Source organism: Acanthochromis polyacanthus, chromosome 1 (genome assembly GCF_021347895.1).
Source record: "Acanthochromis polyacanthus isolate Apoly-LR-REF ecotype Palm Island chromosome 1, KAUST_Apoly_ChrSc, whole genome shotgun sequence".
Lineage (NCBI taxonomy): Eukaryota > Metazoa > Chordata > Actinopteri > Pomacentridae > Acanthochromis > Acanthochromis polyacanthus.
The window spans coordinates 54,395,597-54,418,618 of NC_067113.1; the positions used below are offsets into that span (position 1 = coordinate 54,395,597).

The 23,022-nt window shown below is 38.4% G+C and overlaps 3 protein-coding genes across 4 annotated transcripts in view; 2 read left to right on the forward strand and 1 right to left on the reverse strand.

The window, feature by feature from the left end:
* Positions 1-491: 491 nt before the first annotated feature.
* depdc4 (DEP domain containing 4) lies at positions 492-7,711 on the reverse strand. The gene is made up of 9 exons (XM_022190131.2): positions 7,616-7,711; positions 5,233-5,656; positions 4,819-4,970; positions 4,508-4,703; positions 4,077-4,327; positions 3,169-3,311; positions 2,804-2,929; positions 2,438-2,516; positions 492-2,042 (listed from the first exon to the last, which is right to left on the reverse strand). Exons 1-9 carry the CDS (start codon positions 7,692-7,694, stop codon positions 1,843-1,845), a joined length of 1,650 nt encoding a protein of 549 aa, XP_022045823.1. The 5' UTR covers positions 7,695-7,711; the 3' UTR covers positions 492-1,842.
* Positions 7,712-9,560: 1,849 nt separating this feature from the next.
* tcp11l2 (t-complex 11, testis-specific-like 2) lies at positions 9,561-21,364 on the forward strand. Its single transcript, XM_022190130.2, has 10 exons — positions 9,561-9,808; positions 12,599-12,779; positions 12,963-13,095; positions 16,245-16,365; positions 16,615-16,838; positions 16,974-17,110; positions 17,474-17,661; positions 19,233-19,414; positions 19,536-19,708; positions 19,879-21,364. Exons 2-10 carry the CDS (start codon positions 12,611-12,613, stop codon positions 20,139-20,141), a joined length of 1,590 nt encoding a protein of 529 aa, XP_022045822.1. The 5' UTR covers positions 9,561-9,808; positions 12,599-12,610; the 3' UTR covers positions 20,142-21,364.
* Positions 21,365-22,419: 1,055 nt separating this feature from the next.
* Positions 22,420-23,022, forward strand: part of apaf1 (apoptotic peptidase activating factor 1) — a 56,082-nt gene continuing 55,479 nt past the window's right edge. Inside the window, exon 1 of one of the 2 annotated variants that reach the window (XM_051952777.1) lies at positions 22,420-22,590. The gene's annotated coding sequence lies outside the window, so the exon portion shown is untranslated. The remainder of the gene's footprint in view (positions 22,591-23,022) is intronic. The other variant, XM_051952762.1, reaches the window with a different exon arrangement.

The following is a 23,022-nucleotide window of genomic DNA, read 5'->3' on the forward strand; positions in this document are numbered from 1 at the left end:
CTCACAAGTGTCTTTGTTTCAGTCACTGAGTTCTTGAGGACAGTGCACTCTAGGTATATGCCATATTCCTTTTATATCTTGGTGATGGATTTAACTTTAACTATATATTTCAATAATATTTTCAGTGTTGCATGCAGTGTTCCTTCCACATACAGGTGACTATAAAACTACAATGAAACTCTTTTTATCGGTTTTCACTTTGACACAAAAGAGTCTTTGCATAAATTCTTGTTGCAAAAGCCAGATTAAATTGACTATGATTTAACACTGAAAAGCATTAAAAGTGGAAAACTTACAAGGAGAGGGTCAATATTTTATGAAGGCACTTTATAGACAACAAATAGGGCCTAAAAATTCAAGGCCTCTTTTTTTAAGAGCCAAATAGAATTCTGTCACTGTCTTATGCTAGTCCATCTCAAATAAAGACATCAAGGAACCATTAGATCTGTGGACTCCACTAGGACATACACACTAAAATATTAACAGCAAAGACTTGTTTCAGGGAACAATTTTTATTAGATGCATTATTAAGTAAAGCACATCTCAGCATCATAAAGTGCGTTCTAACGTGATTTCAGTGTTTTCAAAGAAAAAAAAGGATGCTGGCTAAAATGAGATTTGACCGTAAATTACTTCTGCATGACCATTGCTTCAAAAAGTAACATTTTAAAATAAAACATTCAACTGAGGCATCACACTTATGATTAAATTAGTATTCTAAAATAATATCACGTCATAGCACACCTAACTTACACCTTTTCAACTCATGTCTACATTTCAAGTAAAACCCTAAAAAGTTACAGTTAAAAATGATTGAGTTGCTGGCACTGACTGCATTCAAAACCCATTAAATTAAAGCCTACAGTATTTACCTGAGCTATGGTTAGCCTAACACCTTATTGTGCCCTCTCTGCCTTCATTTCATATAAAAATCTTCATTAAAAAAACCCTTTCATGCATAGTGTATTAACCTTATTCCAGCGTTAGTGTTACATTTACCAGTGCTTTCCCACAAACACAACATGCTCTCGAAGCACCTATAAATATTAATGCCAAATTAAAGTGCACTGGATTACTTCTGAAAAGCACAACACCATTTTTAAAGCCCAAATCAACTTCATTAAAAAGCTTTTCAGTATAACACATTAGCTTTATCCAAATACTGTACTTCATCATAGAAGAAGTACATCAATTAGTACACTGTTCATCAAATGCTACATGAGCACAGCTAGCGAAAGGGTAAATTCGTAAAATTCTGAGTATTTTATCCAAGTAACCCTTTTTACAACCTTTTTATATATGTTATGATTACCTGATTGTAATGTTGGAATAATAAAAGTCCCTATTTAAACATTACTGATCTATGCAACATAAAAGCTGTCAACAATGTAGAATAAAAACTATTTTAAGTGACCCGGGATCAGAGACATAGAAAGCACAATTAGTTTTGAAACTAGTGCAAAACTTTATAAATCTACAGCTGACTTAATGCCTTTAATAAAAAGGCTCCAAATACTTCTTAAAATTGCAATGTGTATTAGTTAAAAAAAAATGCATCCATGGCTGCAAAACAGTAGTAACTTTTTCTAAAATCCAGACTTAGGCACAGACTTCTGAATAAAACCTTGTGTCATAACGTGTTTTATATTGATTTAGTGTCATAACCTGTTTTTATATTTTTTTTGTCTGCATACTAGGCATTAGAAGTCCAACTATCAGAACAGGATATTTAATTAGACTCATACTACTCATTGAAGCTTTCTCATTTTTATCCTGCAAGTACCCACTGACTTTGTGAAAGTAAACCTATGAAGTCAAACCAGCACCAGTTAGTTGTATGTTTCAGAAAGTGCTGGAGAAATGCTGGAGGAAGACCACAGGGTGATGTTTCTCAAACTCTTTCAGCAGCCTCCTCTTCTCCTTGATTGGCATGCTCTTGCTTGAGGAAATGTTGTGAAGAAGCTGTTTGAGGCTGTCCAGGGTGGTAGCCTCTCGCTGGTCCTCATATTCCTGTGGAGTCACCTGCTGGCAGAAGGTGAACGCTGCAACACAGCAGAGAGAGGATTTCAAAGGTTTCCACTGGAGCATTACTGTTCAGGGAGCGAGGTTTATTTAGGGTGAATGTGGAGCAACAGTGCCTCCATGTGGGCAAAACATTTTACATTTGGGGTCTCTGTTTTAAGATAAATCAGTATAGGTGTGTTTTGTTGCAGCTCTGGATACAGACCCAGATTAAAACTTTCTAAACATAGAGACTGGATCGTCTGTTGCAGCTAAATGATCCATAAATTGTGTGTTAATCCAGGAAGCAGCTCAATAGGTTTCCATGTAAATTTAAAAGCTTTTAAAGAACTGAGTATATTCCGAGATAAACCCTGTAATCATGTACTATGCAATGTTAGCTGAATTGTGAATTATTTACTGATAATTAACTTACTGGCAATGGAGTCAGGGTCTTTGCCCTGCTGCATCGTTCTCAGTGTTCTCCTCACAGCTTCAATAAGGGTTGTAGGAGTCTATAATCAATGCAGAAAGAGAGTAAAAGGAAAGATTGAAACCCGTTACTAAAATGTGGCCTGTAAATGTACAATTTGTCTGTGTTGGATTGAAGAAACTTGACACAATAAAGAATTTCATAGATTCCACATAAAATGATTGGACTTTTTTGTGATATGCTGAAAAGATGACAATCAGAAAGAGAAATAAAATCTTTAAGTTGGTATCTTATCAAATCTAGATAATGTGGACACATTGTCTGTTTAGAAATGCACAATTGTGAAGCCAAGAAAGAGCAAAAATGTACCTTAAAAAGCTCAGTGTGATTGTCCATGAGAAAGAGTGTCAGAGTTTCACTCTGCAATCGAGTCAGTTCATGATTTTGAACGAGTGCTCTTTGAAAAGTGCGGCAGATCAATGCCCTGTTATCAGCCTGAAAGAAAAACAAAACGTCAGTAAGAGAGCATTCCATCATATTAACTACCAGCCCAACCTTGAATATAATTCAATAAAATAAAGCTGCACTAGAACCAAATAAATCACTAGAACTGCATATAAAAAGCCATGTTTTTTCACGTGTTTCCTTGAAACGCTGTTTCTGCTTTATCATCCTGAAAGGGATTGCAGTAAGCTGGGACTGACAGTGTGGATGGGAGGAGAGGAGCAGGCTACCTGTTTCTGCAGACGACAAGCATCGGAGTGAGCTGCTGTGGCCATGAAAGCCAGCAGTCTGCGCAGTTCATCCCTCACACTCGTCTCCAGCAGCCTCAAACACAACTGAGAGGCTCTGATGGCATCTTGCACCTTCCCTTCATCTAGTTATAAACAAGACATGGACAAAAGAAAGATGAAATATGTCGGATATTCACAGAGGGAAAAGTACTGACTTTCATGACCAGAACAAATCTAAATATACTAAAATACAGATCATAGACACAGTGACTTAATGCCGCTGAGTTTCATACACTTTCTCTCATAAAGTATGGCACACTGGGTTCTCGAATGTATCTCCTAAATTTTCAAGATTGCATACGTCTCTGGTACTGTTTGAATTGGTTCAGATCTTATCTGGCCATTAAAAACATTTGTAGGCACAGATGCCCATCTAAAACCTAATAAAAGAACTACGGTGCTCTGTAAGGTTCACATTTAGGTCCTGCATTTTTTAACCTTTACATTGCTGCCACCTGGAAACTGTTTTACACACAACTTTAAAACAGTGTGTCTCCTAGTGACCCTGGGCCAATCAATGCCTTATTTAACTATTTTAGACATCAAGCTATGGATGGCAGAGAATTGTCTACAGATAAATCAGGACAAAACAAAAGTCTTGGTCATTGATACTGAAACTTGGGAAGGGAAATGTAATGTCAAACTGCAAGCGCTGGCATTAAATTCATGTCAACAAATAAAAAAATTAGGCATCAACTCTGACTCAAATCTTGGTTTTGAGCACTTATTGGTTTTATTGTAATTCTGTAAGGTATTTTTGTCAAATTCAATTCGTAAGAAAAACGCAGTGTGAATAAAGTCTGACTGACTGATTATTAAATCTCTATATTAGTTTTTTAAAGTCTTACCCAGTAAATCCAGAATTGCCGTATGTATATCTAGGTAGCGTCCTGAAAGAAGTGGGGTTCTTTCCTGTCCACTGTAGTATTTTGCAATCGTATCAAAGAGCAGTCTCTTCTGGCTTGCAATCTGCTCTGCATCGCTGTCTTCTAAAGAGGGTTTACCGTCTTGCTGGCTGAGCTGTTCCCCTGCAACCACGATCAGCTGGTCAGGAAAGAGCTCCAAGCAGTCTGCTGCTGCTGACAGCCACCCATCCAATCTAAGACATTATAGGCATGAAATAGAAGAACTAATTACTTTACTGTCACTGAGAGGTAGTGAAATACAAATAGACACATTTTATTTATCTTATGCAATTCACTCCGTACATCCGAGCAATGCTTTTAACAAGGCCAGTTTCTACATATGCTGCAAAAAAAGTATTAATCAGAGCACTGACTGGGGTAGGTTGAGGGTGTCTGGCAGCTCTCTTTCCAGGCATGTGTTCGAGATAACCAGGTCCTGGTTCACCAGAGGAGGTCTGCAGGCCCCAGACTGAACCCTTTCAGGAGAGGTCAGTATGCAGTCCAACATGGGCAACTCCACTATCTGCAGCAGCTGCAAGAGGGTCTGCTGCTTCCAAACCTCCTCCACCACTATGGAAGGAAGAGCAGAAAGAAGAAAAACATCCACCATAAACTGTCATGGACTGTTGTTTCCTTGTGTATGCCCTCTGCTGTACTGGCAAATACTGACAGATTAGGTCATTACCAGCTTTGGACAGAAAACCGGAAGTCCTGAGGGTTTTGTATCGAGCTGGAGACAAAGATGGTTGCAGGTTGATGGTTCTCAGCAGCCTCTCAACCCTCTTGTCTGATGGTCCAACAGCAAGAGGATTGGAGATGGTCCTCAGTTCATTCAGCCTCCAGAAACAACAGGATGCATTTTGGTCATTAATTAAAACTGGCTTGTGTAAAGACATTGTGCAATACTGTAACAATCAAATGTTGGACAACTTTTTACTAAATGGAAACTTAATAACATTTATTAAAACTTGCTAACATTATGACTACTGATGCATCTCCCATGTCTGCTATGAGTGCTTCATGTTGCATGTAAACAACATGGAATAAAATTGGTCAATTAAACACCCATATACCAGAGGGGATTCTTGTTCAAACCAACCTTGAGCTCTTCTTCCTCTTTATCTCTCGTTCCTCTGGTGGTATGTTTTCTGTGTCACCACTGCCCTCGCTCATGGCTGAATTCAACCTGACTTTATATTCCAGAAAACGGTAAAGGCTGCAGCTGCTGTCCTCAAAGGCCACTTCCTTGTCTCTGCGAAACAGCTTTGTGCCCACTGGCTCAAACACCTTCGCCTCCATCAGAGCCTGGCAGAGTCGAGCAGCTTTGAGGCGAGACACTTCACTTGTGCAAAACACCACATTCTGCATTAAATAACTGAGAACTGTGTCCACAGCGTCTGAGCCTGTGAAACATTCAGCATGAACACGTAGGTGTCTCCTGCAGCGACGCACCTCCACCTGAGTCTGCAGGGCTTGGATGATGTTGTACCACAGCTGGGTGGCACCAAAAGGCCCTGAGAAACCTATTTGTAGATGTAGGAGTAGAAGAAAGTGAGTCAAATCTGGCTGAATGCCTGAGATGAAATATATGATGGGCTTCATTCAAGTACAGTTTGTTTTCAACTTCGTTGGACAGGCCAGTTCACATACCTTGAAAAATGTTGTCATAAAAAATATTAATCAGGATGTTAGATCTAATATTAAGGCTGAACAAGAAGTACAAATACTAGATTGTGGAAAATAAGACTTCAAACTATTTGTGACAATGACAAGTGTAAAAAAAGTCTTGTCCCAAGAAACTCCCTGAGGTTTGGAAAAATTAAGGCGGACAAGTGAAAACTGTAACTGTTGTATTGTATCTATATGACAGTGTCAAGTTTAACTGGAGTTTATTAACTGCTAACAGCATTCACTGTAAACTGTAAACCACGGATGTCAAACTCATTCCACAAAGGGCCGGTGTGGCTGCAGGTTTTTGTTCCAACTAAGCAGCATCACACCAGACCTGACTCATTTAATCAACCGATCTCAGTCTCCAGACAGGTGATTGGTCAGACTGGGTGCTGTAGATATGTTGTAACTAAATGCTGTAGCCTAGAGCACACAGTCTGACCAATCACCTGTCTGGAGACTGAGATCGGTTGATTAAATGAGTCAGGTCTGGTGTGATGCTGCTTAGTTGGAACAAAAACCTGCAGCCACACCGGCCCTTTGTGGAATGAGTTTGACATCCCTGCTGTAAGCTAACCAGTTGTAATGTGAGCCGGCATTTCTGCATCTCTTGTGAAGCTTAACAACACATCACTCTTTAGCTATAGTCACTGCAGTCCTGACATAAAATCTATGAAAGGATTAAGTGTCAGAAAAACTACGTGCATGATTCAAACCACTGAAGCTTTGATTGTTTACTTCTGACTTTAAGAGCATGCTACTAAGAAATGGAGATCATTGGAAAGGCAGGACAGCAAACCTCAGTGTTCACTCTGATTTGACTGTAATGCTACTAAGCAGTCTGCAGTAAAAAATAAAAAATAAAAAATAAAAATTTGAATAAACACTAAGGAAAGTTTAATTGCTGTATTAGTATATTGACATATATGCTGGCAGCTTTACAGCATTTATAGAGTGTCTGTATGGTTAAAACCTAATGTCATCAAATAGAGCAAACAAGTGCCAGCTCTGGTTTAAAAAGAAGAAAGAAAGAAAAGATTTAGGAGAGCATACAAGCAAAATTATGACAGCAGCCTGACTTCCCCGAAACTGCTACATGTTGTAAAATAAATAAATAAAAATAAATACTTGAGAGAATTTGAGAAGACGCAGAGATGATAAAATCTTTGAGCAACAGTGTCTTGCATTCAGATTTAGCATATAAACGGCCTAAAGGGATAAATGAGGATTTACCAACTAAGAAATAGTCAGGTAGTTTTGATATATTCATTGTTTTCATCGATATGTATTTGTCACAAACAGAACTCCAATCCCTGTTTAACTGTAATGCTAGAATACTTTCTTAACTATCCTTTCCGGCAGGTAGGATGCATCACAAGTCAGCCTGAGTGTAACGTGATAGTGATGTCTTCACTCAAGCTCAGTGTTAATAACATGCGCTAAACTGTGGGCTTCATTTGAAGGCTACTGCAGTTCTCAACTTGTCTCGCATAAGTATATGTATATACTTATGCATATACAGTACATAGTATAGGATTAAGGGCTGAAAAAGAGATAGTGGTGCATAGGTGAAAGATCTGAACACTTTCTCCACAGAGCAGAAGCTCAAAAACAAGGTTCCTCTGTGTCCATCGTTCTCAAAGTCTGACATATTTTGATCGAGATGGTGGTAGCTAACATTGAAATCTGTCACTTCAGTGATACTAAGCTAGCATCTAATTACGTAGCAGTGCCTTATTGCTATAATTATTCATATGTACATAAAAGAGTAAGATAATGAAACCTATTTAGAGTTAATATTACGGTCGTACCGTGCTGTATATTTTCACGAAAACTTCTTGTTTGGCTGTTCAACCGTCGAAACCGAGGAGTCAAATCAACCGCCATCATGAACTCTCTGTGTGACGTCATCGTCTTCTTCTTCTACTAAATGTAGCAAACAGATGCTGCAGTGCTGCCCCCTACAGTCCGAAACACATACTGTTTTCAATCTTTAGTTTTAAAAAAAACTCACTTAAAACTATAAAGAAATTAAGAACAAGTTAATTGTATTGTTTACAGAGAACAAAACTTTAATTAAAATAGCATGACACAGAGACAATATACAGTTGTTTTTCTGTCTTTACTGTATTTCCCACAGGAAAACATGTCACAGTGCCCATCTGTCACACATAAACCATCTGGATATATTCTCATGATATTCATATGACCACACTACAATGATGCATTTATAGAATTAATATAACTGCCATGGCATTTTAGCACACTCTTATGAAGTGAGATAGCACAATAGCCTTTTTATGTTCAATGCAGGGGATTGACAGATTTTGGCATGAGGTCTGGCCTAACAAATAATAGGAATAAGAGAATTAGTTAAGCATTGAATTAATAAAATCACTCTGCAGCAAAAAACAAGGCAATAAAATTGTATTCAGCTTCACTTCTGACCTGTTAACATGACACTATCTAAAAATCTAGCATTTGTGTTTCTATTCCTCTGATGAAACTTATTTCGAATCTCCTGAAAAGTAGTCTAGCAAGTAGGCAATAGTCCTATTAGAGCATGGTGTTACATTCATTTAAAGTAATTACTGAAAAAAGCCTATCCCTGTCCCTCGGGCCGAGGCAGGAGACACCCAGACAGGTTGTCAGTCTATCACAGGGCTACATATAGAGACATGCGAGTCATGCTTATCTACAAATGCTTTTCCATTTGTTTTACAAACAATTAACTATATATAGGATGTTAAAAAACAATTTTGTAGTCTAATGCACCCCACAACAACACAATGGAGTGAAATAAAATAAGAGATGAGTGGTTACGAGTGTGAAAGAAGAATAAAAGCTAATAAAGGAATAAAAACAACAACAAAACTAGAATTCTGAAATAAATCAATTGCAGTAAAACTGTCAAATTTTCATAAAGTAATATCTCCCTAAATATTTACTTTACAAATATTTTATTCTATTAAATATTTCAACTGAATAAGATAAATAACAATGATAAACTAATGATAATAATATGCATTGTGAAATATAATTTTGTAGACCATAATTTACTACTACTACTACTACTACTACTAAAATAAAATAAAAATGATAAGAAGAATGGTAGATTTGATAGCCCTTTTATTAACAGACTGTGTAACAGAAACTAAGTAATTAAATTGACTACATAACATCAATTAAAACTTTGGAAAATAAACATCATCAAAGCAATGAGAGCACTGTAAAAGAGATTAATAAAAATATTTTTTTAAAAACAGTTTCCTTTCATATTTTCACAAAGTAGTTAAACTTTCCTATTCCTTTCTTTAACTTGTTGTCTTTGTTTAAAGGAACGTGTGTGGCAAGAATGTGGAAAGAAAGTCAGATTCCTTGTGTCTCTACACAAACTTGGCTCTTAAAGATGATTTATTTGGATATTTTTGCTGCCAAATTAAGGGTGAGACCCCACAATGTAGCTGTGTGGGCTAGATTTTGTCCCTATAATGTCCTCAGATAATCAGTACATGAACTACAGTGAGGACACATCCGTAAACAAACACGACCCACGTGAAAAATAAAGCAGTGAGGAGCGTACCATTTTAACCTTGGGTGATAGGAATAGAATTACTGCCTTTTGTCCAACCGAATATAAAGTAATATACTTATGAATATAAATATATACTTTGAAATTCACACTGAAGTGTTTGCAGTGCATGAATCATAATCTTCGTTTGACAGTTGAACACCCCTACGTGTGAAATGGTTTAGCCGGTTGATCTCAGCAAAGGAAACAAGAACCGTCCGTCCCGTGCGCCACTTGAGAAGGTGGCAGTAATGTACATACAGCTGCTTGCCAGCCGCCATTAAAACCATAAAGAAGAAGAAGAAGGAGGCGGAGAAGAAAGAAGGACCTTTAAACCGTAGCCTGAGAACAACACAACAGGACGACGGCGAGTTTTCGCTTCGGAGCTGAGCTATTTTTGGTGACAGTCTCGGTCTCCGGAGATTTGAATCAGGTAAAAGTCGCTTTTGTTTAGCACAGTTGACGGTTTGTGGTCGTGAGTCGCTCGGCTGACTCTGTTGCTAACTTTTATGTCGCGTTTAGGCTGTGTGTGGACTAAAAACAAGACGTCGACGGTTTCAACTGACAGCTTTCCTGTCAACACTAATGTCAAAAGTATGTCATTATAAAGAAGCCGAAATTATATTCATATTTGGCTGTACATTTTGAAGATTTGGCCAAAGAACAAAGACAGTAATAAAACGTAAACAACAATCGAGCTGACACTCGCTGGTACAGTCAATAGTATGTGGACTCGGTACAGTGCGCTTTGTCTTCCTGCACTCCTTTAGGATTCTGTCATGAGCAAATAAAATGTACTCCTATAAGTGTGCATGGGGTTCTTGTTTTGGTCTGCAGCTGGGATCACGTGTACCCACTTCTTACGCGTGTGTGGATATTTTTTATCCATGTGCACAGGGATGTAACCAAAGATTTTCCATGCGGTGCTGACAGACAGGAAGCTGCAGCCAATAACGAGGGTCTCCGTGTTGGTAGCCCAGCCTCCCTGATCCACTGCTTTGTTTACATTACACTGCAGTGAAATCTGGATCGCAGAGAGCTGTCTTTGTTTCTGCAGGAGTTAAATGAGTAATAACACGTAGTTTGCATAGGAGTGCCTATCCTTTATTTGCTTGCATATTTGTTTTTATGGCAGACAGCCACTACAGATGTGCAGGTTTAAGGGTATTGCAACAGATGTCACATTCCAACGTCTTATTGTAGAGTCTAGAGCAGGGGTGTCAAACTCAGTTCCTGGAGGGCCACTATCCTACATGTTTTAGATGTTTCCCTCTTCCAACACACCTGATTCAAATGATCAGCTTATCATCAAGGTCAGCAGAAGCCTGATAACGAGCCTGATCATTTGAATCAGCTGTGTTGGAAGAGGGAAACATCTAAAACATGCAGGATAGTGGCCCTCCAGGAACGGATCTTGACACCCCTGGTCTAGAGTGTATTTCAAGTGTTTTTTTTAATTATTTCAGTTCTCTAAACATTACAATAATTGGATTGTTTATGTTTTCTCTTCCTGGTCTTGCATCATTGGTCTGCCATAACAGCACAATATATTTTAATCCACCTAACATTCAGACTGCCTAAAGAGGCTTTCTCATAATGAAGCAGCAGATGACAGAGTGCACCTAATCCGTAATCAGTTTTCTGGACTGCAGCGCTTTCATCCCTCCAGATAATCTCTGAAAATTGGCCTGCTGCGTTGCTTTGACCTAGCTGTCAAGTCTAGCGGATGATATCATGAACGAGCTGCAGACATAGCAGGGGTACACATAAGTAGCACACTCCTCCCACCCACCGTCCTCCCACCCTGAGCTATCTTTACACTGTAAGAGCTGGCAGGGAGTGTGTGTTCATTTTTGGCAGCTGATAACTGAGCCTGGGGACAGGAACACCCAGGGGTCATCCTGCCAGTACTGTATGTCTGAAATAATATCAGTAAGGCCTGCTTAGTTGTAGGTGTTACAGTGAGATACACTTTAGCATTTTTTATTTAGCCTAATGTCGTAATTAGTGTTTGTATTGATTTAAAAAACAAAAAAAAAAGTGCACCGTCCATACGAATACGAATTCACTGAGCTTGGTGTTAGCTTACAGTTTTCCTACTTCACAAACAGTACCTGTCTTTGTAGTGCTAATGCTTTTGTGTGGAAGACAGACAACATATATGCAGGTGTAATAGGATCGTGTTGAGGGTTGAGAAGCCCTCTGTTGTCCCATGTTGCCCTGGAGACACATTTGATCGGATAGACAGACACAGTGTCGCTTTTATCCTCAAGCAATACAGGCTGTTGTTTAAACCTGTGTGGAAATTGGTCCTGCTTGTGTTTAGACTTTGAATTGTGCTGTTAACCCTGGTTGCAGTAAACAAACTCTTAGCCACCAAGTGTTTTTCCAGTCAATTACTTCATGCACTATCAGTGAGTTTAATAAGATGTTGAAACTCTGTGCAACAAAGCAGCTATCTTTGTTTCCATGGTGACTGGCCCGCCAGCTGTTTTATAGAGTGTGACTGGTGTTTTTGTTACCCTCTGTTAACTGCCATGGCAATAACAACTGTTACAAAGGTGAGAAATCCATATTCTCTTGCACTCTGACATGTGCACAACTTTTCTCACTTTTTTATTTTGTTTTTGATTGTCTTTTAAATATTTACAGCACCACAGCAGTTTAGGTAGGAATTCCTCAAAATTAGCAACAGTGTCTGTGTTTGTCATTTCTGAATATAAATGTCAGCCTTTAGGAATTATTTATGCGTGCTAAAGTTTTCGGACAACGGTAGAGTTCTGAGAAAGGAAAGAAGGAATCCATCTTTGTTAAACTGGAACAGCCATCTTTAAACAGAGGAATGGAGTCGATGACACAACTTATCAGTCTTGAGATCTCTCCCAGGAAAGTTTTACGGCCATTAACATCTTGAGTCATCCCTCACCTCGCAGTTTCACAACCCCTCACAGCTCGAGGCATGTGAGTCTTCGGTAATAGTCTTAATAGACCATTAACCGTGCACTCTGAGGTTGACAACATATATCTAGGACTCCCCAGATTTCTGTTGTACTCAAGAAGCTTCTTTGATAACAAGTGAAATGTCTTCCAGAACCTATAAGAGAAGTACAGTTGTCTTCTACTGAAGTACTAACATCGACTCCATACTTAGACAAAGTGTTAGGAAATCCTTTCTGTTTAAAAGGGCTTGTCAACACCGTTACTATCAACTTCTCATGTGCAGCTCTAATCCAAAATGCCTCTAAATGATGAGCAACCCACCTCCACATCCAGCGGGGAGGACCAAGGCAGTGATGTGGAGTCCTCGTCGGAGCGCTGCGACAGCATGACGTTGGCCAGTGACCTGGACTGCTCACGTGAAAGTTTCTCCAGTGACTGCTCCAGTAAACATTGCACACCCTCCTGTAAGTCTGACCGCTCACCAGACATCCTCTTACTTCCTGTTTTCATTTTTGTCCACATCTGTGTTATCTTTAATCTCATTAGAGAGTAACCACCCTCATGAATGCCATCATGCAACTTTAATAATCCAGCACAAGCTCTTGTTTGTCTGTTTACAAACTTGGTTCAATGTCTGGTCCTTACAGCAAGCCCACCTAAAACTTTAACTCTGGACGAAGTCATGGATGCTGGAAGAGACTTGTTCAACTTGAGTCTTTCCCATGAAATTGTTGTGAACCAGAGTTTCCGAATGGAGCTGAATACCATACCCCAAGACAGGTATGCCCTGAAGAAGATCTTTGCTGTCCATTTCTTCACACCTGGATCATGTTTTGTAGACTATTAGTGGACTTAAATAGGCTTTTGTCATGCAAACATTTAGAAAAATGTTAAGATGACTGCAAATTAGTTTGATTACACAAGCTTTGATGACAAATGTTTTACAATATTCATACCAGTTGTTTACTCCCACAATTTACACTCTTTTATTAACAAAGTTCACAGACATTTTCCCTAAAATGTGAAATATGTTATTGCTCAGAGAGAGATTTTTGGAAATATGGAGCTTCATGCTATTTATAAAGATCTGTACACTTAATAGAAGACCAAGAATACATGCAAGTCATGTTATCTTAACTGTCAAATGGCAATAAAAAAATTAAAAAAAAAAGAAGAAGAAAGAAACAGTCTGACACTGCTGTGGGACTTTTCAGAAGTATGTGAGAAAGGAGATCCAAAGAGACACTGCTGTTTGTGGCCAAACTGACTGTGAATCACACAACTGATGAAATATTTTAATAATTCAATAAAAGTAGCTTAAAAAACATGGCATCCTCTATCAAGCGCAACAAACAGCACTGACAAGAAGGAACAGGAAGTTTAAATGATCCAAATGATCTCAGTCTTTGTTAAATTATCTTGAAAGGTTATTCAGTCTTTTCAAAATAAAAGTTGTTTTCTTTCCAAGAGGACGAGAGGAGAAGGTACTTACCTGTGTAGGGGATACTACGTTATGATTTTGCACTCGTTTATCAGGGCACCACCTCATTAGAGGAATTAATTAATTAGACATTCATTAATTAGAATTTATTAATTAAAATTTTGATCAGTCTCATATCTTAAAGGTTTGAATCCTCGTTAAAGGGACCACATTCTTACACAAGAAACACTCAAAACTGTACTTTGGTCTAAAATGAATGTATTTATTGACTATTCTATTAAAATAATGACAAGTGAACTATATACAAGGCAGATATGATGTGTGTGTGTGCGTGCATCTACGTGTGTCTGTGGAATGTGCGTGCGTGTGGTGTGTGTGTGTGTGTGAGAGAGATGTGGGAGTGTGTGGCAAGATCCTATGTGTGTTCAAATTAGCATATTAAGCTGGGAATATGGTGAGAATTAGCCAGAGCTATGACGAGGTAACCGGTAATTTGGATTAAGAATTAATAGTTTGTAAACGAATAAACTGATTAAATGAATTAATTAATCAAGTGATTAGTAATCAACCCATAGAATGGAATCAGAGCAAACTCAGCTGGATTTTGAAGTGAACCGTCATATGGCTGGGACTTGTGGGCCTTCAGAGAAGCAGCACAACGGTCTGGACTTGCAGGTTCGGAGCGGTGTGTCGTCGTTATGGCCACGCTTGGACGTCCTGCCGCGGGTTGATCGATTCTGTGCAAATGGACCTGATCCAGCAGGTCTCCGGAGTTCTCAGCTGAGTGCTGCTTGGCTTAAAAATGATGGTTCTCAGGCTTTAGCCAAGAAAAACGGATGTTTGATGAAAACTGCTAAATTAAGAAAAATAAATGCTGGTGCTTAATCGGTTCTCTGTCAAAAATCACGAATAAAAGAATAAATTCAGCGTTGAGCGTGAGCAAATATGTCTACTTCAGTTACAAAAGCAAAAAGGATAAAATAATTAAACTTTGGAACTTAGAACTTTAGGAGATAGGGGGAAAAAATGCGCTTTAAGAAGAAAATAAGGAAAGAGGCTGACATGAAGCCTCTTGAGAGTAGGGACAGGAAGAGAATGAGCTGTGGACTGCTTAGGCTTCTAAAGGTCAGAGGCTCAGGGGGCATGGCTATAGGCGGAGGAAGCGAAATCTGCCCAGCAACAGCACCCTTGGTTCCAAGAGGAGAGAAGGGCAGAGACGAAAGAATGATCCAGAATGTATTAAAAATATGATATTAAACGCGCAAAACGTGCTCTGTCTATCTCACCATATTCAGTTGTGTGAAAGGGAAACATATGTGTATAGAATTATGTGAATTATTCGATTCATAACTGTATGTTTATGTTTAGGACAATAAAAGAAATATGTCACAGTGAAAATATGGTAACAAATCATACATTTGGCAAATGAGTAAACACAATTGTCATCCTTTCAACCTAAATAGGAAGAAGGAGAAATAAGAAATCAGATTAACATCACAAATTAATAAATCAGCTTCCGTAAGGTATAGAAGTGTGAATTTTGAATAGGTTAACGATGAAGCACTGTCAGAACTTTGGTAAACCTGTAAGGGCAAAATGAATCTCAAAAATATGAATTTTGACCAGTTTCCTTTGTATCAGTAAAAGAGAGAGTCTCTGTTCTTCATGTGCTCTTCCGCAGCAGGGTCATAAAAGTTTTTATGGCTGTTGTCTGATCTGGTGGAAGGCAGCGACAGGACCAGGGCGCACATTCCAGGAGTCAGAGAAAAGGTTCGGTTAGAGTAGAAATAAGGTGTTTGTTCAACAAAGCATTTAAGCATAAAGTGATAGTTATTGTCTTTAAACAAAAACAGTTATTCCAGTTATTTAAATGTTCAGCAGGAACTCCATCTTCCTGTGGATGAAACATACACAGAAATACATTGTTCAGCACAAAAGAGAGAGTTCTGGATCATCTGAGTTTGTCATCTGGAATTCCAGGGCCTTCGCAGTATTCCTACACCTGTCAAGATAATTTTTTATACTTTATTGGCTTACTATCAGAATTGTGATCAATGGTGTTATAGAAATTATATAGAAGAACAGACATCACCTGTATTTATTTCAATATGTATTAAATTTCAGAGCAAAAACAAAAAACATTAGCTCAACCTGAACTGAACAATAAAGGTTGAAGAATGATGAGGGGTACACAGGAAGGGAGAGAAAAATCATTTATTTATTGTAGAGTGAGGAGAGGGACAGCCGCAGGTACAACAGACAGCAAAGTACAATGTAGTTTATCATCACACAGTGTTGCTGGCAACAAATCAAAAATGATTTTCTGTCCAATAATGAGACTTTTTTTGTTCTATGAGAACCATCTCTACCAAGATAACAGCACTGTGTTTTTTCCTTTGATATTTGGTGAAGTGTTAAAGCAAAGTCACAAGTCCGTATAGAATATTTTTATGAATGGCAACCCTTTTTTTCTTTCTTTTTTTTTTAGTTTAGGGAAGATGGTTAGAGATAATCTCCACAAGGCTTTCTGGGACATCTTGGAGGCTGAGCTGAATGATGACCCTCCTGAGTATGGACAAGCCATCAAATTACTGGAGGAGATCAGAGAGGTCAGCTTCCACAATTTGACGTTTTCAGCTTCACTGCATTTGTAGAAATGACTTTAATAATTCTGACTGAAAAAGATAAATAAACATTTTTCATATTCTTGTATAATCTTTTGTTCCTTGCTAGTCTTAATCTTCCTTAAATCGTCTATTTCTCTTTTTCTGTGACCTCATTTGTGATAGGTATAAGTAAAAAACTCTAAAATAAAGAAGTAATAATAATCTAAATAATTTTTTTTTGTCATTGGACAGATCTTACTGTCATTCCTTAATCCGGGAGCCAATCGGATGCGGACCCAGATCATGGAGGTGCTGGACATGGACCTGATTCGTCAGCAGGCTGACAACGACGCTGTAGACATCCAGGGGCTTGCCTCTTACATAATCACCACCATGGGCAAGATGTGCGCACCACTGAGAGACGAGGAAATCAAGAAGCTACGAGAAAGCACACTTAACATAGTGGCACTCTTCAGGTAATTCTATACCTGTGGTTCAAAGCATTAAAAAACATTTCACTGTGGCGAATACATGATACTGTGACTTTTCTTATTCTTCTGTTTTCTGAAAAGCAAGTTAATCACCACAGTTTGCTTTTTCCTGAACAATAGGGAGATATTCCGTGTGTTGGACCTGATGAAGGCAGACATTGTCAACATTACAATTGAACAACTGCGGCCTGTGCTGCAGAGACACAGTGTTGAGTATGAGAGGGCAACGTTTCAGAGGATCCTGGACAAAACACCCAGTGAGTGAGAAAGAACACATTTTCTTTGTTTGCTACCTGCTGCATCAAGAATGGAATGTGTTGTGTGACAGTGTACTGGAATAACACATACTCTGCTTCATGTGTCGTGCAGTGTGTAGTAAACAACGGAGCCAGAACAAACTATGTGATAACACTATTTCAAAATTTTTCCAAGCTTTTTCTTTGTCTGTAAAATGTTCCTATCATGGTCCATATATACTGATATATCTGTGATAGACCACTATTGGCTGTAAATATCAACTGACTGATATATTGCTCAGGCTGTACTGCAAAATAATGCATTTTTTTTTCAAAGTAAAAACTGAAATTCTACACAACTAAGATACTGTGAAATTTCCTCAGGTGCTTTGGACCACACCACCTCCTGGATCAAGTCTTCCCTTGAAGAGCTGCAGTCAGCCACCGTACCCAAAGAGCAAGCGAACGGTGATGGAAAAAGACAGCAAGTGGTGCCTGGGCCCTTTCAGGTCATCAATGTTGCCTTCCTCCGTATCCTCACAGGAGACTTCTTTAAAGGCCCACTGCCTGAGGTAATGCAGTGTACATGTTTGTGAAATTAACCCTCTCAACCCAAAACCCACTGGTGGGTTTGGAATGTGTGTCATCTTAAAAGAAAAAAAAAAAGCCAAAACTACACTTTTTATCAGAACTAGAAACTATTAGTAGAGAAGTTACATTAACATGGTAGATGTGCTTAAGTTTCTGTCCTGGAATGTTAAGGGGGCCAATCTTGCTATTAAAAGGAAGAAACTTCTCCTATATCTTAAACAAAAGAAGGTAGATGTTTGTTTCCTACAGGAAACTCATTTAGATAATGAAAAGTCAACAAAGCTGCAGAGGGACCCCCCTTTGGATACTCTTCTAGCCAAAGGGGGGGGTCTGTATTTTATTACGTAAAAATGTAAATATCACCATTCACAATCAACTCTCAGACAGGGAAGGCAGGTGGGTGGCAATAAGTGCAGATTTTTTTGAAGGACTCTGTCTGGACTCAAAAAAATCCTGGATCCAGACGGTGATCCGGATCACCTTCCAAAATCTAATCGATTGTTACTTTTGCTCTTCCGGACATTCTGTAAAATTTTGGTGAAAATCCGTCCATGACTTTTTGAGTTATGCTGTTAACAGACAAACAGACAAACGGACAAACTCCGGTGATTACATAACCTCCTGGCGGAGGGAATAATGAATAATGAATTATTTTAAGGAAATAAGGAATTAGTTGTGAAGTAAAATAAAATGGGATGGGGACTGTGAGAGCAGATGATTTGGAAAATTTAGACCCTGGACTTGAGGTATATATGTATTTTGTATATCATTATTGTTATTATTATTTCTGTCCCCTTTTTTATTATTATGATTATTATTATTTATTTAATTTATTGTCTTTTTATTGTGGAATTTCATTTTGTTATTATGAGGGAATAGTTTTTAAGTCCAATTAATGTATTTGTTCTACTGTTTTATTGTTTTTATGTTCCAAAAAGCAATAAAAAGTGAATTACAAAAAGAACTAGAAACTATAAAATCTGGTAGTTTTTCGAACAGTTCTTTAGCGACTAATCTGTGATGCGCCATTCCATTGAAAAACTTAATCAAATCTAATCTTAAAATGAGGATATTTCATCAATATCACTTTATTCTAAATGTGTTATTAAAAAATTCACCAAAAGTCCAGTTAGGCTAACCACAGTCTGAAATAGAAAAAAAAAAAACGTGTGCTTCCTATTATAACTGAGACACCCTTATTAACTGATCTGTGACCTACAGTCTTATGACAAAAGTGCATGGGCTTTTCAGCTGCATTGGGCTGAACTGCAGGCTGTGCTTATACAGAGCAGAGAAAGCAGAAATTAAAACAGTAAGTAGTAAAATATCTAGTATGTAGAGTCACATTATTTTTCCAGTGGTGGGCACTTGATGTTATCCATGCTGTATACCAGGTTCCCTCATTTTTTTCTAAAATATATAATCAAAGAAATTCAGCTTTCATTTTGACTTTGTTATTATTTATGGCATTATAACTGTTGACACTGTCCAGACAAAAAACTTATCATACTGAGTGTCTTTGACTTTTTTTCACTTTCTCACACACCTTTAGACCTTGGCGACAGATGAAACCCGCCTGCTGGAGATTCACTGGCAGCTTCAGCAGTGTCAGGCAGTGAACGAGGTGCTGCTTATTGTCTATAGCACCGTTGGAGGGCCTATCCAGGGCCTTCCCTCCCTGTCTGACCGTCTGAAGAGGATGATCAGTGTGTTGCTGGACGGGATGCACAGACCGTGAGTTCTCTTTAATTTCATAAACTCATAAATTTCTTCAGACATAGCTGATGATTACAGATCATCTTCCTCACATGACATCTAAGTTCAGAACTGAACTCAATGTTCCCTCTGTCTACAGGGATTTCAACATACAAGAGTCACTCGAGGGCATCAGTGCACAGATCTGCTGTGAGCTCAACAAGTCTTTAACAGAGAGGAACTATCCCGCACTCACCCCAGCACTTCAAGCCACCCTCACGGGTCAGATCTGCAGCATCACCCAGAAGGACAATCCCATCCGCACTCTTGTTGGTAAGACTGCCTGAACTAGACTGGCTGTTTGACATATTCTTTAACGGGCAGATACAAACGTATTGGTGTCAGTGTGCTAAATACATAAAAAAATAAGATGAAAATGAAGTTCGAAATCTGTCTTGTTGGAAATTTTCTAACCTTGTCTTAACCTCTGCTTTTCTCTGCAGAGGATCGTGTTCAGCTGTACGTCATGGCCCTTCTCAGTGACCCCAAATCCCAGCTCAAACTTGAACAGGTACCAGCTGGCTTGACCGCTATCAAGCCTGAACTAGCACTGCTGGGAACGAAGTTCGTCTCCCTGGTCAACTACAACAAAAGTGTTTATGGACCTTTCTATGCGGACATCATCAGGAAGCTGTTGTTCAGCAACAGCCCTCCTGCAGCAGGCTTTCCTCAGGACACAGCTCAGGACTCTGTCACCCACAATTAAATATTTTTCTATCAGACAGGTCTAAACCTGAGAAGATGTGTGTGTGTGTAAATGGTTGTATTTATATAGCGCTTTTACATGATATGTCACATTCACCCATTCACTGATGGCGGAAGCTGCAAGGCACTAACCACAACCCATCAGGAGCAATTAGGGGTTAGGTGTCTTGCTCAGGGACACCTCAACATGAGCTTGACGGGCCAAGGATCGAACCGGCAACCTTCCAGTTACAAGACAGCCACTCTACCCACTGAGCCATGCCGTCCATGTGAGAGAGAGAGAGTGAGAGTGTAAGGGGGGCTCTGTGTATACTCAAATGTGTTTGAGCTTTGTCAAACAGGTTTTTATAATACAAAGAAGGACAAGGTATGGGAAGGGAGAAGACAAAAAACAGTAGATACATATAAAGAAATGATCTCTTTCTGAACCTTACAGTGATACCCCATTTCATGTAATTCTCTGTTGTGAAACTCTTAGAGAGAAAAGGGGCAAAACTTTAGTATGTATAACACATACAGCAAGCTTTATAAATCAAAAAGGAAGAAACTTCTATATATAGGAAATTAACAGAGTAGCATTTCAGATTCTTTACTTAAATAAAGTTACTTATCATTGTTCAGTACTGAGGTATATCTATAGTTTGTCACAGGGAAATTATCAATAGCAAGTGCCACATATGCAGATATTAATGCAAAACATGAGCGAGCCCTTAATTCAGTGACTTAGTACTTTGATTGTCCCTTACCTTTTTTTCTTAATCTGTCAGAATATTTAATTTTCTGTATTATTTTTCATCCACCCTGGGTTTTGTCTTGTTAAAAAAGTTGTCTGCATGAGTGTCTTTGTGTTGGGATTTGGTCATTTTAGTTTTTACTTGAGTAATTCTTTGGAATATTTGTCACATGTGTTTTCTGTACTTTGACGTAATATCTACTAGTGGAGTATAAGTTGTATTGATTTTGTTGCTATGCTTGTTACATTTTAAAGTACTGTAGTTTTTTTTCAGTATTGCCTATTAAGTATGTCGGCTGTCAGAACACGTTGGGAAAGGTGCTGAACTCAAAAGTGATTTTTGTGTCCAAAATTTCCAGCGGACCTATGCTTATGCACAAAGAAAAGCAGTTGTGTAGTTTTACAAAAGTCTCCATGAAAATGCTGAGAAGTTGCTGTTCTTTTCTTCTGTACCACACTTAATATAATAAAACTTCAGAAAGAAAACTAAACCTGAACGGGTGATAAATTCTTAACTAAATCCAACAGGAATATGATTTTTTAAAAGAACAGTAACTTTAGAACGTAAAGCTCCATAAGAGACAACAGAACATTTTAAAACATGAACAAAATAAAGCTATCAGCTGACAGTTTAAATCAAAAGCCAAGCTTGAACCTATAACTAAAACTTCGATTTTATCTTTTCAGTAAATGTAAGGTTTACATGATCTCCGTGGATCACCTCTATCTTGAAATAGTTGTCGAAGACAGGAGGGAAATTATGATTATCCACTTGCAAAGAAACGTGAGATTTTACATCCTTACTAATAAAACGCATTTGATATTAATTCAGGTAGTCAGTATTTCTCTTAATGGAGATTCAGTTGTAAGTTGATTGTCAGACTGCCTCAATTTAATTTTCTATTCAGAATTTATTATTGTTTCCAGGTCTGACAACAAGTTTATCTGTTAACAGCATTATACAGGTAAACTACTTATGGCTCCTCATAATTGCATTATCGCTGCGTCAGTGTACAGTGCAATAAACAACATGCTCTCATCGCTTCTATCACTAGGCAGTATCGTTGCCTTCAAGTGCAGTCAGGAAATTGAGTAATTTTGAGCTACAGGCATAAATGGACACTTTGAAATGCTTTTTCTAAATTCATACTAATCCATAATAACTTACCAAGATGTAATATTTGATCAATGGAAAGCGTTGAGACTGTATCATTAATTTACAAAGCAATGATTAAATTAATTACATTTTGACAAAATTACAAGAGGGAAGCACATTTCTCTTATTCATCAATTACAATAGCGTATAAAAACATCGGTGTACACATCAAATAAACGCTAGATTAAATAGTCTTATGGTGATATTAATCTTTGGCTATTACAAACAAAGACATGGCGTTTTAAATAAGATAAGTGTTAGATTTACGACAGAGAAATAAAGACTGAATGCGGCATCAGTTTGCCCAGTTACACATTCTTTACATGCGTGATCTCATCCGTCACGTGGTTTAAATCTCACCATGGGATTGGCTGACTCACGCCGGGGCTGTTGTTTTTGTTGTGAACCAGGAAGCCCTTCTTTCAAATTGGGCGTGTAGTACAACGTTGACACAGAGGATTTAAAGGTGTTTTAGCCATTGGAATCCTCAAAACGAGACTTCATTTTACGTTCAGATACAATTCAACAAATACCGGCCTCGTTAAACAAAAGAGGACACTCGTAAGTACCCGCTGGTGGCTACTTTCTTTGTTTGATTTTGTTGTCGAGTCAAAGTGAGTGAACTTGTCTAGACAAGTATTGAAATGAGTTAAGTCTGTCATACTAGCGATAGTAAGATACTTCCTACATATAATATCAGAGCAAAGTAAAGTCTAGTCGAGACATGCAGTATTTACACTTATTCATTCACTGACAGGCACTGCCGAGCTGTCAGAAAGTCACCATGCTCACACCATTGTGAGGAAACCAGAAGAAATTAATCGATGATAAACTATCTGAACTTTGTGCTTAGTAATGCTTATGTGAACAGCAAGTTCCATTTTCACTTTTATGATCTACCTGTTCCCCTTTTGCTCTCTGTACTGCTGAGGCATAGTTAAAGTCTACTACATGTGTCCTCATCCTTTTGTGTATTTTTGACCTGTCTTCCAT